General features: G+C 41.1%; 2 protein-coding genes across 3 annotated transcripts; both read left to right on the top strand.

Moving 5' to 3' along the window:
• The first annotated feature begins 4,642 nt into the window (after positions 1-4,642).
• riok2 (RIO kinase 2 (yeast)) lies at positions 4,643-8,667 on the top strand. Its single transcript, XM_019866937.1, has 10 exons — positions 4,643-4,857; positions 5,237-5,375; positions 5,854-5,970; positions 6,215-6,390; positions 6,515-6,603; positions 6,685-6,876; positions 6,969-7,061; positions 7,336-7,761; positions 7,888-7,987; positions 8,123-8,667. Exons 1-10 carry the CDS (start codon positions 4,792-4,794, stop codon positions 8,282-8,284), a joined length of 1,560 nt encoding a protein of 519 aa, XP_019722496.1. The 5' UTR covers positions 4,643-4,791; the 3' UTR covers positions 8,285-8,667.
• Positions 8,668-9,167: 500 nt separating this feature from the next.
• On the top strand, positions 9,168-13,960 carry lix1 (limb and CNS expressed 1). Of its 2 annotated transcripts, none has more exons than XM_019866953.1 (6): positions 9,168-9,497; positions 10,536-10,741; positions 12,197-12,322; positions 12,438-12,533; positions 12,840-12,917; positions 12,990-13,960. In XM_019866953.1, the coding sequence occupies exons 1-6, from the start codon at positions 9,422-9,424 to the stop codon at positions 13,461-13,463; spliced, it is 1,056 nt and encodes a 351-aa protein (XP_019722512.1). In that variant the 5' UTR covers positions 9,168-9,421; the 3' UTR covers positions 13,464-13,960. The 2 variants fall into 2 exon arrangements, with proteins under 2 accessions (XP_019722512.1, XP_019722511.1); XM_019866952.1 differs by having other exon boundaries at positions 9,176-9,497; positions 12,182-12,322.
• The last annotated feature ends 98 nt before the right edge of the window (positions 13,961-14,058 follow it).

Genomic DNA, 14,058 nt, shown 5'->3' with positions numbered 1-14,058 from the left:
AGACACACTCACACGCGTGCGGTGATTCCGACACACACAAGCGCATAGACAACAATGAGCATACACACACACACACACACACACACACACACACACACACACACACACGCACACACATCATGTAGCTGCTATCTGATGGCCTGAACAACAGCAACCTCTGAGATACAGAGCAGCTTGCCTCTTCCTGTGATACAAATCCATGTTCAGCCTCAAGATGGTGTGTGCGTGTGCATGCGTGCGGGCGAGTGCGTGAGTGTGTTTTTGGATGGCTGTGCACAGTTACAGCTGCAGTGTGACTGACGCACGAGCGATCACTCACTGATCCCATTACCAGGGATTAACAAGGGGGGGGGGGGGGGGGGGGGGGGGGGGGGTGACTGCTCACTACACTCTCAATCACTCTGACATGGTATCGTATTATCTATAGGACACTGCTACATCACTTGTACTTAAAACACACATGCACACATTTTGGAAGATTTTTTTTTTCAAAGACCTTCCCTTGCCAACATCTAATTCATCATTTTTATTCATTTGGTCATTTTTGTCAACAGTCAAGGGCAACAAAAGCATGGGAAGATAATAGGACTTGAGAAATATATTGAACAGTTTGAAAATATGTGGAACATCACTAAAATACCGTAAAAGCCAAAACTACGGAGCCCCTAAGGGGACATGGAAGAAAAAAAAACATTGCATTCCCTCGCAAAGTATTGCGTTCCCTCGCAAAGATTGCATTGCATCGCAAAGATTGTGAGATATCACAAACTTTTTTTAATGGCGTTGGTGTACTTCCTGGTCATCGTCCGGGTAACTGAAAACCACAAACATGGCGTGTTTTCACCCGTTGGCGAGTTTCATCGAATTTTACTTCAATAATTGGTTTGAAATACAAAGACATTAAATCTGTTCTTGATTCTCCTCCATGATTCTCTCCTTTCTCCTTTGTTACCATGGTGATGAGGGGTAGAGCTTGCGGCTGGCAACTAGAGCCCCAAGTCTAAAAAAAGTGAGTGCAAAGTGCATGTGTTTCCCCAGAAAGAGCATTAATTGTACCTTGTCATCAAGCAACCGACCGCGTTTCCTCAATGAAATTCAAAAATGAAAAGTATTTATTATGACACATATGTCTTCTATTTTTGGAGGAAGTCTTTTGCATTTGCCATGGTAGAATACCTTCCTGATTCAGGTTTTTTTTAACCTTCTTTATCCCCTCTTGGCAATTCAGTTTTTTGTTTTCAACTCTCAGGTAATAAAATAAAAGATAGAAAGACAAGAATCCAAAAGCCAAAAGAGGTAAAGCAGTGTGTGCCGATGTATACACCAAAATGTTACGCTATACTGGAAGGTTCCAGTGCAGGTTATGCCACCCCCTCATTTTTCAAATCAAGCTCCTCATTTACTAGCTTCTGCCTTGTCACTCGTGAAAGCCAAATGTTGTTTCAGGAAGGGGGTTTCCATAAGAACAAAACAGCGTAAGTAGATCTGCTATCCTGAGCTCTGATCTAATCATATGCAATGTTTCCAAACACAGGCACACACACGAACACGCTCAGCCGCTGGACAAAGACAACAGCAGTGATACCATTAAGAAACAAAGCCTGCTCTTGACTTACCTGAGCTTCTCCAGTATCCTCCATTTAGTATTCTCCCAGCACTTCTCACTGCTGGCACACAAGAAAACAATTTAATGGATCGTCCCCACAAAGTATGAGTCTAGGTGTGTACATTAGCCTTCAAATTGGTCGTATCTGTAAATGCGCAAACATCCTCTGCGAAACTGATGGGGACGAGACGTTCAAAGCTACGGTGCATATAAAAAGTCAAGAAATGAGACATTCATTAATCGTTTCCAAAGTATTTAAAAAATGGTAATCCTATGAATGTGCAATTTTCTTCTGGTGAAGCCACTCCATTGTTGACTTTAGTCAAGATGGAGAGAACAGCTCCAAATAGCAGTCAATTTGGGCCAAAAACCTCAAGCTTAAGTTCACCTTTAGGCATGACAAATATCCCAAACATGCGTACAAATCAACAAAACAATGACTTCACCAGACTGAGGTAACCATGAGGTCAGTATTCAAGAGGTGTCCTCACAACTGAAAGATTTTGCAAGGAAGAATGGCCACTTACTGCCAGTTGAAGCTGTGCCAAGCTCACAGACTCCAACGAACTGAAATAGAAAACAGCATTTTAATAATCATCTGTTTGAGTTTCCACATGTTTTGTTTTTTACAGTCCCCCTTGAGCAGTTCTTCCTTTTTCCAATTCAAGTGCACATGTTGTAGGTAATTTCTTTTTGTTTGTTTTGTTTTGTTTTTTTTAGGTTTGGAATGATTTATCATGACCATATTTTTACATCGGAGAACATGCAATAACACAGCACTAAATAATCCAAACTGGTTGCGTTTTTTTTCCTCATGAGTGGCATTAAAATGAAGAGATATGATCATCAAACTACTGAGTGTCATCCAAAGCACATATTTGTCGGGCTGATTTGGGATTCAACAGCGTTCATGCATTATGAACATCATATGTACACATATCCCTTTCATGGTTTGAATGAAATGACATGGGAAAGGTTCCGTCGTTCATCTACGTCAAAAAATCGTGATCACTTGGCTTCAGTTGGATCACTAAAGACTCTTTCATCACTTTGACCTATCTAGCTTGCACTTTCATCCGCAGCTAACGAGAGGCTCATTAATTTCTCATCAAAGACCACTGGAGGTGCACGGTGGATATTCATCCCCCCTATGGACCCGAAATAGATAGGGGTCAAGCATATTTTAAACAATAAACGTGGGGTATAAAGGGCACAGATGAGTGCATAAATACATTAAAAAAGAGGTGAATACATCTCAGTCTGCTCTACAGCCGGATGAATTCCATTTTGAACATCAGGGACAAAAGGAAAAGCAGAGAAATGGAGGAAGATGACACAGTGGGAGTGAAAGGCAACTGCTTTGTGTGCAGGGTGGATTTTGCACCATTTTCACTTCCCTACGCCTGCTCTCCTTGTCTCACTCAACGACTGTGAAATGGTTTCCGAAAACCATTTTGCACCTAAATGTTGAGCTGCAGAAAAACACTGAACTTTGTTTATCAATATCTTATCTTTAGCCAAACCATGGAAATATTCTAAATCATGTATTTGTAGCATAAAAATCTTAACTGCCTTCCTGTGAGATATGATTATTTAATCAGGAATCATTACCAGATCGAATTAAATCAAACAGTGATCATGCGCTCCCATTTCAGCACCAAAAGAGTGAATGTGAAGGTTGTGTAAAAACAACAACAAAAAAACATGAGGAAGCATGATGACTAAAGCCTTTTGTGACAGGAAAACAAGATGACAATACATATGTGGAATGGTATAGATTAAGTGCATTCAAGTCAACATGTTTTATGAAAAGGTTGAAATAAATTTATTTTGAACCCACACCCAATAATATAATGAAAATTGCAAAAGAGTTTTAGAAGAAGCATCACTGCCAAATATCACAAAAACCATCAGGAATATTAATCAAACAACAGGCCACCCAGTGGGTGTATGAACACAACACAAATTATTTTCAAAACTCGACTTCAAACCGAGGCAATCATGGGACAAAGAAGGCAGTTCTGTACTCACTCAACCTGTGTCACAGCGCCATCTAGCATCAATAGGGCTTACTACAAGGAACTTTTGACAATAAATGTAACGTTGTATAGATAGGTTGACTTATATATACTGTACAGTACAGGCTATTTTATATTTGGAGGACATGTTTTTGCTTGTTTGTGGGTAGCACGATGACATAGTGACCTCTCCCTTTCTGGGCTCAACGCTCAGCTCCGGCCTGTCTGCATTAAGTTTGCATTTTTTCCCTTTACGTTTGTGTAACATCTGATTGAGTTGCATTGACGTGTCCCTGGTGTTTTAATCACTCTTTTACAAAGGGGAACGAATGTATAATTTAGCACCTTGTAGGATTGTGACATGCCTGACTAAATTCTGCGTGCAGCATGCAGCTATGCACTACGGTAATTTTACTGAAATTACTGTAGTGCATAGCTGCATTTACACACACAGACATACACTAAAATTATTTTAGTGTATGTCTGTGTGTGTAAATGTTGGTAGAAATGGGGGAGGGGCGAGATGAGGTTGGGGGTTGTTGGTAGAGGGGTGTAATATCAAGCTATGTACTGTCCATCAAATTTGCTGCTGAGGCAAAGAAACTTGACACACATGATTTGCTTCCACGGGCCACATAAAATGATGTGGCGGGCCGGATCTGGTCACCGGGCGTGAGTTTGACACGCTAAGGTCTTTTTGCTCATTCCCTTTATTTCTCTGCACACTGTTCAAATCTACCACATCTCTCCCTAACGTGGTAATTGAATGCTTGCTTGACTGTAATTTTGGATAAATGAATTCTAAGTGAGTCTACACACGTAGAATTAGTCTTCTACGCTAATTAAAGCTTTCTTTATGCTCTGATAATGACTGACAAAGAAAATACCCATACTGTACCCTTTGCAGCAGCAGCCAAATCAAATCCGATCAAAACGGTGAATGTTATTTTGGCCACGAGATGGTGCTCACTTTCCTTTTGTCCACTTACAAGCTTCACCACCACCAACACGACGTCATTTCCGCTCCTCAACTTCCGCTTTGTCCATGTGTTTACAAAAAAAAATGTACATCTTGTTTTGACATTCATCCATACATTATCCGAGTTGCTTAACCTCACGAGGGTGATATTTGGAATAATTATTTGACACAGACTCTCCGTTTAAAACATGGGAAAGCTTAATGTGGTGGTGTTGAGATACTTGTCTCGAGATGACTTTCGGGTTCTCACGGCGGTAAAGTATATTTATCATCTCCATGCTGTCTGCCATATCCAGCTGAGTTAGCTTCGGCTAGGCTGAATTCTTTCAGGGGAAGCCTTTCTCAGATTTTGGGTCGTAACGTAAAATGGACCCTTTTAAGTGGTTCGCAGATTGTCACTGGGAAATACTGTACGATATTTTATTGAGTGTCAAATAGGCAAACGTTTGGTTGGATGATATGAAGAACGAATTACATTACAGTGGATGTTTTGAAAATGTTTGAATTAATCACCATTGACACTGACTCGAGACTTTATTTGACAGTGGAAAACTGTTTTTTTCTGCTCACTAACAAACGTAACTTTTGAATGTTTGTATAAATGTCAGCATATTATCACATCTCTGCTTTTAGGTTGAGATGGGAATGAAGAACCACGAGATTGTACCAGTGAGTCTCCTGTCATCCATTGCCAGCCTCAAACACGGTGGCTGCAACAAGATCCTCCGAGAGCTGGTCAAACATAAACTTGTGGCCTACGAACGCACAAAGAGTAATCTCATCTTTTTTTTCTTTTTTCAACAAAACAAAAAGCGACATAATATAAGAAAGCCATCTTGCAAAAAAAAATAAAATAAATTCATCGCATTTCCAGTCGTGAAAATATCTACCAATCTTCACTTCTTCTTTTTTTTTAACACTTCAATAAATCATTTCCATACCTCCCATTTGGAAGTTATGGAAATGTTCACATTGCAGTCTGGAATTCCTAAGGGAAACAAGTTACGAATTCCACTTACAAAGCTTCAACAATTAGGGTCCTCTCTTCCCAAATATTTATTGAATGCTGTTAAAAGAAAAGTTAATGTAACACAGTGCTAAATCTGATCCTGTCCCAGCTTCTTTAGAACATATTGCAGCCATAACATTCTAAGTTCGTGATTATTTTGCTACCTTGTATGCTTTGGTTGTTTTGTTCTAAGAATGTGTGTCCTATGTTTTGTTCTAATTTGATGTGTATTATATTTCAGCTGTACAAGGCTACAGATTGAACTTCGGAGGATATGACTACTTAGCCCTCAAGACCTTGTCTTCCAGAGATGTTATTGCTTCAGTTGGAAACCAAATGGGTGTTGGAAAAGAGTCAGGTTAAGGTTTCGTCTTCTACGATAATGTGCTAAAAGTCAAAAGTTGATTAATTGATGACATCATTGACGTTTTTCTTTCAGCACAGAATAGCAGTTTCCCACTTTTTGTGTGCCATGCACTGGTTTCAAATGAAGACATGTTTTGACAATTTTACTTTTAATATTTGGAGCCAAATCATGTCACAAGGCAGTTGTGCACCTATGCCGTGTGTGAAACGGATATATTTGTGTTTCATTCCTTCAGATATTTATATTGTGGCAAATCAAGATGGGGAGCAGTACGCTCTGAAGCTTCACAGATTGGGTCGCACCTCCTTCAGAAACCTCAAGAATAAGAGAGATTACCATAAACACAGGAAGAACATGTCCTGGCTCTATCTCTCCCGCCTCTCTGCCATGAAGGAATTTGCCTACATGAAGGTAATGCAAACCGTGCCGCACTGTCAGTCTTATGCACCTTATGTGGAATATAATTCCTCATCAGGTTGCAGTCGAAGTGTAGCTGAATTTGTTGCATTGTGTATATCGACGCATTCTTTCCCAGGCACTCTATGACCGAGGCTTCCCCGTACCCAAGCCGGTGGACTACAACAGACATGCGGTCGTAATGGAGCTCATCAATGGATATCCACTGTATGGAAACAAGCCATCTCTCTTTCTGTAATCACTTCTCGCCGCAGAACTTATCATGAATTATCTCCATCCTCATATCAGGTGTCAGGTGCATGAGCTGCAAGATCCACCCGCCCTGTACAGCGAGTTTATGGAGCTCATCGTCAAACTGGCCAACCACGGCCTGATTCATGGAGATTTCAACGAGTTCAACCTGATGCTAGATGACCAGGACCACATCACGATGATTGACTTCCCTCAGATGGTATCCACCTCACACCCGAATGCTGAATGGTAAGCACATGTGGCCGCGGACGCTTCATTGCACAGCCTTTCCGATGAGTGAACAATTGCAAACTTTTCACTTATCTCTCTGATCTTGGTAGGTATTTTGATCGAGATGTCAAATGCATACGAGATTTCTTTGCAAAACGCTATAGTTACGAGAGCGAGCTGTTCCCAACTTTCAACGATATCAGGTATTTTCTCACTGGCAATACAACTGCACTGTAGTGAAAAATTAAATGTGTGTCATGTTTTTGTTCATAATAAGTTACATTGCTTCACACTTCATGCCCTTTATGAACACATAACATTTTAATGTTAAGCTTCAGATTTAACAAAATGTTCAATCAATATATTTGATTGGTGTTTCCTCTGCCTATAAGGAGCTACATTACTTTGCATCAGTCTGTGTCTTTATCTTGTGATGAAGTGCCCTCTGTGTATCCAAACATTTTTTTTTTCTTCCAGACGCTCGTGTTCTCTCGACGTTGAGGTCTCAGCAAGTGGTTTCACCAAAGATCTGCAGGAAGATGCCGCGGTGTTCCATCCGGCTGGACCTGAGGGAGAGCAAGACGATGATGACGAGGAGAGCGACAAAGAGGAGACAGGCGAGGACGTTGAAACCGAAGAGCCAAGTGTGGATGTGACTGACTACAAGAATGCACTTCTGGAACTCGAGGGCCTGAAGGTCACCGACACAAATGGCGACATACGGGAGGAAGCGAAGAGTGAAAAAGAAGAGGGGGAGAGTGACAAAAAAGAAGAGGAGGAGGAGAGAAATCCCGAGGCTAGATGCATTGACAAGACTATGAATGACCTGGAAGAAGAGCTGCAGGACGAGTTCCCTGAACTGGCAGACCTTTCTGCATCAAACAAAGAGTTCATACCTTTCAGGTACTGACAGTAAAAAGTGATGTCATTATTTGTGTGCAGCAGTAGCATCGTGTAGCCCTTCGTGATTCTTTCATCAGTCTTTCAGCAAAATGACACCTAATGCAATCATTGCTTCATGTCGTGCAGAGACTCTGAAAGCCTTCTACAGATGACAGAACACAGGAGGAGGAGGACAGACAGTGAGGCTACAACGGGCAGCATAGGAAGCTGCTCAACCATCCCATCCGTAAGTAAGAAATAAAGCTGATGTCCAGACACCATCAGTTGTGAGTCGGGGTTGCCAAATAACCGTTTAACGGCTACGTCTGGTGTCTGTCAGGTTGTGTAAGTAACCAACTGTTGTTGTTTTTGTGTGTTGCAGGACGTGGTCCGTCAGAAGGTGCGCAGACAGCTCACCAAACAACAAAAGGCGGCGCAGAGGAGACGTCTGCAGAAGGGGGAAGCCAACTTGGTGACGAAATCTAGACGAGAGAACGAAAGCAACATTCAGTCTAGTTTGGAGAGCGCCACTTTTTGGGGTTGAATGCTCGTCTGGTACTCGTCTGTCTAAAGAAGCTTAACAAACTGGATCGGACCAGTCACGTCCCATTCAGTCCAGATATGGGATGTATCTTCCCCAGTTTGCTCAACTGTCAGCATACAATTCCATGAAAATATGGACTACTCCAAAGAGGTTGTGTCATCAGCAATATTGCCATTCAAACAATTCCTTCATGTGTCTTTCTTTTTAAAACAACAATGGAGGGAAATATGTTCATGTAATATTGAAAATTGTTTTTTTTTTTCATGTTGATTTCTATTGCATGTCTGGAATTTAATATGGGTGCAAGCAAATCAACTGCTTTAGCTTGTATTTGAGTCAAATCATGAATGACAACACAAAGCGAAATAAATTCCAGTTGAAGTGTGAGAATATCAACATGGTCCAGAAAGATGTAGGAAATGGTCACTGATTTCAGTCAAAACATTTAGACCGACGGAGAGAAGAAGTGAATCCGGCAGTGGAATGAGTGGTTTCTCAGAATTTGGTCCATTTTTGTTGGAGGTATTGAGAAAGCGAGTGAATTCCAACTTGAACAAAGGCTATTCATTTCCAAGAGGATGAATGGAGCTCAAACCCCAAGCTCAGTGGGCTCAAAAACATGTGGGACAAGTGTTTTGTTACTCCCCTTCCCACACTTGGCGGACTAAATTAGCATCATGATGATAGGGTGTGGTGACACCATTTAACGCAAATATACGCAGCCGTGATCACACGAAGTTGTTGAGTTGTCTTATGTTTAATTTTGCAACTATGTAGATGAAGCTTTTAAAGTGAGTGCTCGGGGATTACCAACTCCACAGCTTGATGGGAGGGGCTCAGCATTCCAGGGCTGCACCTCTGCGTGTGGAGCAAGTGAGGGGCCCTCTCAGCTAATTGGCAGCAAGAGTGACAAAGGTGGTCTGCTTCAAACAAAAACCAGAGTGAAACTCAGTGGACCCACAGATGGAGGAGGGGGAAAGGCGAAATGAGGTTTAGTAGGTGGAGAAAGAAAGAGGGGCTCCACATTAGATTTTGAGTTATTTCCATGTGTTGTTGCCATCCTGCTTTGGCATGGTAATGGAGCCCGAGTCAGGTGAATGAGACAAGTTGACTGAATTTTTAGAAATCTGAACAAAGATGAATAAAGTGGGAGATGAGGACAGCATCATGTCCTACTTGTCAAAGAGCTACGTCGATCTCAGCCCTAAAGACTGTAAGTAAACTTTCAACTTAGAGTTCCACTTTACAGTAAGCGTATTAAGACTAGATTGTCATCCACTTTCTTAGTTTGTATTGTAAAGACTTTAGTAAGACTTACTAAAGCCCACATTCAGCTCTTCATGATGTAGGTTAATTGGATATCGTAAAGCCATGCCCAATAAGAACTTGTATTGAATGGAAAGTTCATAACATGCATTTTTAGTTACTTATTACAGTTTCCGGTGCAATGTCAGCAATGCTTGTGTAAGCTTTTGTTAAATTTTTAACGATTGTCAGGACCAGTTGTCATTCTGTTGCGCAGAAGCCTGACTAATAATTGTCAACAGCAAATATTAATCAGAGGTGGCTTTATGTGTCCCTGAATGTGTTTTTGACGCTGATTTAAAAAGTGTCTTGTTTTTTTCTGGCGCATAAGGTTCGTTAGGCATTTTCATGTTTTTGTTTTTAACAAAGGTGGCCATCTTGTGTCCAGTGAGTCTGTCAGTGAGCTGCCATAAGTATTTCAGGCAGACCCAGTCCGTCCGATGCAGCGGCTGAACGGATTTAGCGGGACTACATCGGACGCAAATGCCACACACCTGACACGCAGCCAAATACAGAAAATAAAACCACGTTGCATCCCTTTCAGTCCCACAGATTTCAATGACATGTGTCCCATATTGTTTATATTCCATCAATCATCACACCGTGTGTTTCTGCCTGTTGTATTTTATTTTATCTGGCTGCGTGTCGGCTTTTGCGGCGCCTGTGTGTGACGGACTTGGCCCACAAGGGTCGTCCTGAAATACTGACGGAAACAGTGACAGACTTCCGTCATTCTGGTGAAATGCCCACGTCTGGTTTTTAAGTTTGATCTATAAAGGCTGACACATTACGGATTTTTACCGTGTGTTGTAATTTATAGCTATGATATTTAATGGTGAAACAAAAAATATTCAGCGGGAAATAGGCAAAAAAACTAAATTTTAGAAGGGTGCAAATTCATTTTCTTTTCTCACTTTGCAATGCATCTTCATCTTCTGTGTCCAAGTCAATGTAGTAGCCATGCTCCATAACTTCTGGGAACAGAAGGCGGTGGGTCACATGGATGGCTCCTCCACTGGATCAGATGCTTCCGTAGGGGACCCAGCGGGCCAGATGGAGACCCTGATCCTGTATGAATCTGCTGCTTCCCCCGGTCCGCCGTTTGTCTGCTTCGTCACACTGCCAGGAGGAAGTTGCTTTGGGAACTATAAGGTGTGTCATTAAAACAAAAAATATCCTTCTTGTGTAGCAAACCTGACTGTGTTTAATGACATCACGAGGTGCTTGTCGTAGGCTGCTATGGATTCTAAAAGTATCTAGCATGTATGTATTAGTGAGCTGAGCACCTGGGCATATATAAACATGTACTGTAGTTTAATATTACAGTAATTATAATGCAATATGCTGAGTTAAAATATTTTCACTAGAGTTTTATTAAGGTTGAAATTATACATGTTTACTTTGGCACTAGATGAATCTAATGGTGTGTGTGTTTATGCTCCATCAATGCACAGAGCATTGCGTATGTGGCACTAAAAGTGTTCATTTGTCCTGAGTCATTCATGGTTTTAATGGCTAAAAATATTCACGAGAAAATATGAATGTTCTAAAGGTGATGTCAATGTATTTAAGCCATCAGTTGCAATTATAGTAATCCTCTATCAACTGTGACATTTTGGAAAAGCTGAAAAAAGTTTTCTTATTTAAATGTTACTTTGAACACATAATAATGTCAACTGAACCCTTTAAAATTAAGAACGATACCACATTTTACAGGTATTGCGCAAGTTTGACTTCTGCAGGAAAGCCACCACAATGAAAAGCATCATTAATTGTTTCGCCAAGATGACCAAGTAAATCTGAAGTTTTTCAACAACAAAGTCACATCTATTTTCATTTGTTCCATGATGTACAGCATCAGGCTATTTCACGTTTAATGAAGCAAGATATTTGGAGCTTACGATGCGTGGAGGATTCATTTCAGAGCCATTTCAAGGTGGCTTAAAATTAAAGGGAATGTAGATTGGGCTGAACATTGGCACTCACGTAACAGTAGTAGTCATATTTGTGTAATTTTGACATTTTCGGAGGTTGAAGTGGGCATAAGTAGAGATATCTACATACATTTTGGTGATGATTCACTGCAGTTTTAGAACATTGTAAGCGATGTATATTTAGTGATTTAGACTGTACAAATTATGTCCAGTTCCTCCACTGATGTCAGACCAACATATGTGGGATGGAGGGTGTGTATCCAAATTGCAGAAGAAAAAGAGGTTGTACAAGATTATCTTTTTACTAATTTCCCCCCAAAACAAATTGATCAAATTGAAAATGAAAGCTGGTTTCATTTTCCTGATCAAAGCTACATGAAGATTTTTTAGGGGGGGTGACAAATAGGCCATCCTTGCCAAATAGTCCCTGTAATGTTGTTAAAGTGACTTTAATCCCGTGGTGTGTGCATTGTGACTAAAACCGGAGCCGCTAGCACCATGTGATTGGCTATCTGTGACTGCCTCTCCATTGTGATTTGAGCTCTGATCCCGTGATTATCTCCAACGAAGTGTAAAATGGAAACATATCTGAAAGAGCATGTTGGACTTGAGAAAGAAAGTTGATTTTTCTTCCCACAACCCACCCACTCATCCCCAGCTGTGCAACACTCAGGCAGAGGCTCGTCGAGACGCCGCCCGAGTAGCCCTGATGAACTCGCTTGTCAATGAGCTGCCTTGTCGACGCATTTGCCCTCAGTTCATCGCTCAGAGTCTACAGCAGGCCACCAAAGACAGTGATGTGAGCTTTAACATGTCTGATAATGACCACTTTACAGTCATTCGACCAACAGGAGAAAAAGTATTTGATTATGTCGATCAGATTCATGTTAACCTTCCATGTTGTCGCTGACCAGGTTTCTATAGAAGCTGCAAAAGATTCAAGCACGCATATAGGAACATACAGTCTGCTTCTCCACTCTTACATGGGAAGGACCATGCTGGAATTCCAGGTGAAATATCCCTCTAAATAAGTCACTGATGGTGTAGTGGTACACTCAAGGTAAAGTAGCAGGCAGGGCAACAGTGACTGGTACCTTACATTATATATCTGTCATACGTAGTCTATTTTCGCCTACTGCATCCTCACTCTCTTGTTCTGAGAGAAGTAGTAGTACAAATAAAAAGCCTGTACTACACTAAGTTTGTTTTCTTTTGCGCATACCTATCTTCGGGATGTCTTGAATACAAAGCTACTCTTAAATGATGCCAAATAAACTAACAGACCTGCATGATTAACTTGTGTTGCACAACTACAGGAGATGATGACGGTTTTTCAGTTGCTGCACTGGAATGGAACACTAAAAGCTCTGAGACAGAGACAGTTCTCTCGTCGGGTATGGACAAAAGGCTTTTTTTTTTCTTCAAAGTAATATCTCTACTGCAAAAGCCTTGTTTTTCTCATTCAGAGCGTGATTGCCTATTACACCCAGCGTGGTCTTGATGAGTATATGCGCAGCAGCATGGCTTTGGATTGGCTCGGGCGGGAACAGAGGTCACCGGGCCAACTGGGGCAGGAGCTGCAGGCAGCGCAAAAGGAGCTGCTGCTTGCACGACGCCGAGGCATCGAGCTGCGTTTCTACAAAGAGAAGACGGGCATCCTCACCTTGGCTCTCAGTCAAGCATATATTCACCACACACCTGAGATCCACAGCCAGACACATGAGAGCAAGAAGGAAGAACTCCCCTTGCAAATAATGTGCTCCCATGATAGAGAAGTGTCGATAACGCCATCCTGCAGTCCATCACCACCCTTCTATGAACAGACAAATCCAGCAATTTGTGAAAATCGTGGCGGGAACATTCCCACTGATTGTTACCGAACCTGCTCACTTTTCACTCATATGCATGCACTAAACCAGAATTTACCTGAGGATACATGAAATGTAATTTCAACAGATTCTCAGCAACATGTCCTTGCATGTTTCTGTTGGCATAATAATGTCATCATGCAGTAATAAAACAGTATTATATATGGATAGCACGATACGCAATAGCAGTTATTTAAGTGATTACGATATTTCATTTAAGGTGACCCTTTCGGTACTCTTAACAACTGTGTTTTCTGCTTTTCTTTTTATGTCAATTTACATGTTAGATATTTTATATGACTCCCAAGCGCAACTGTGAAAGATGGTTGGAGGCAGGTCATTTATTTACTATACATTTTAAAGTTGTTAATCTAAATAACATAATTGTGCCATTTTTGAAGACCAGGCCATATGATTCCTCTTCTTTATATGCATTGAAAAGGGAAAATGTTTGTATAGATTTTGTCTCTCAGTCAGTCCCTGTTAACAACATGGTGATCATTGTAGATAGATGTTTGTGTTTGGTATTTTTATTTGAAATGTTGAATAAATAAAACAGCGGATCAAGATTTGTATGTCATATTATCAGTTAAAGCACTGACTGATGCTATGCACGTTATGTTGAGTAAACTGGTTTGCAAACAATTCAGCAATCACCAAGAACAAT

The sequence above is a fragment of the Hippocampus comes genome, unplaced genomic scaffold (genome assembly GCF_001891065.2).
Source record: "Hippocampus comes isolate QL1 unplaced genomic scaffold, H_comes_QL1_v1.1 scaffold322, whole genome shotgun sequence".
Classification (NCBI taxonomy): domain Eukaryota; kingdom Metazoa; phylum Chordata; class Actinopteri; order Syngnathiformes; family Syngnathidae; genus Hippocampus; species Hippocampus comes.
This window is presented reverse-complemented; position numbering and strand designations above follow the sequence as displayed.

What these genes read in the sequence shown, in the direction of transcription:
- riok2 (XM_019866937.1), top strand. Translation starts at nt 4,792, where the DNA reads ATGGGAAAGCTTAATGTGGTGGTGTTGAGATACTTGTCTCGAGATGAC. An exon ending in GGCCTACGAACGCACAAAGA is followed by an intron (nt 5,376 to 5,853) that starts GTAATCTCATCT and finishes ATTATATTTCAG; the next exon opens with CTGTACAAGGCTACAGATTG. An exon ending in CCAACTTTCAACGATATCAG is followed by an intron (nt 7,062 to 7,335) that starts GTATTTTCTCAC and finishes TTTTTCTTCCAG; the next exon opens with ACGCTCGTGTTCTCTCGACG.
- lix1 (XM_019866952.1), top strand. Translation starts at nt 9,422, where the DNA reads ATGAATAAAGTGGGAGATGAGGACAGCATCATGTCCTACTTGTCAAAG. An exon ending in GTTGCTTTGGGAACTATAAG is followed by an intron (nt 10,742 to 12,181) that starts GTGTGTCATTAA and finishes ACTCATCCCCAG; the next exon opens with CTGTGCAACACTCAGGCAGA. An exon ending in GGACCATGCTGGAATTCCAG is followed by an intron (nt 12,534 to 12,839) that starts GTGAAATATCCC and finishes GCACAACTACAG; the next exon opens with GAGATGATGACGGTTTTTCA.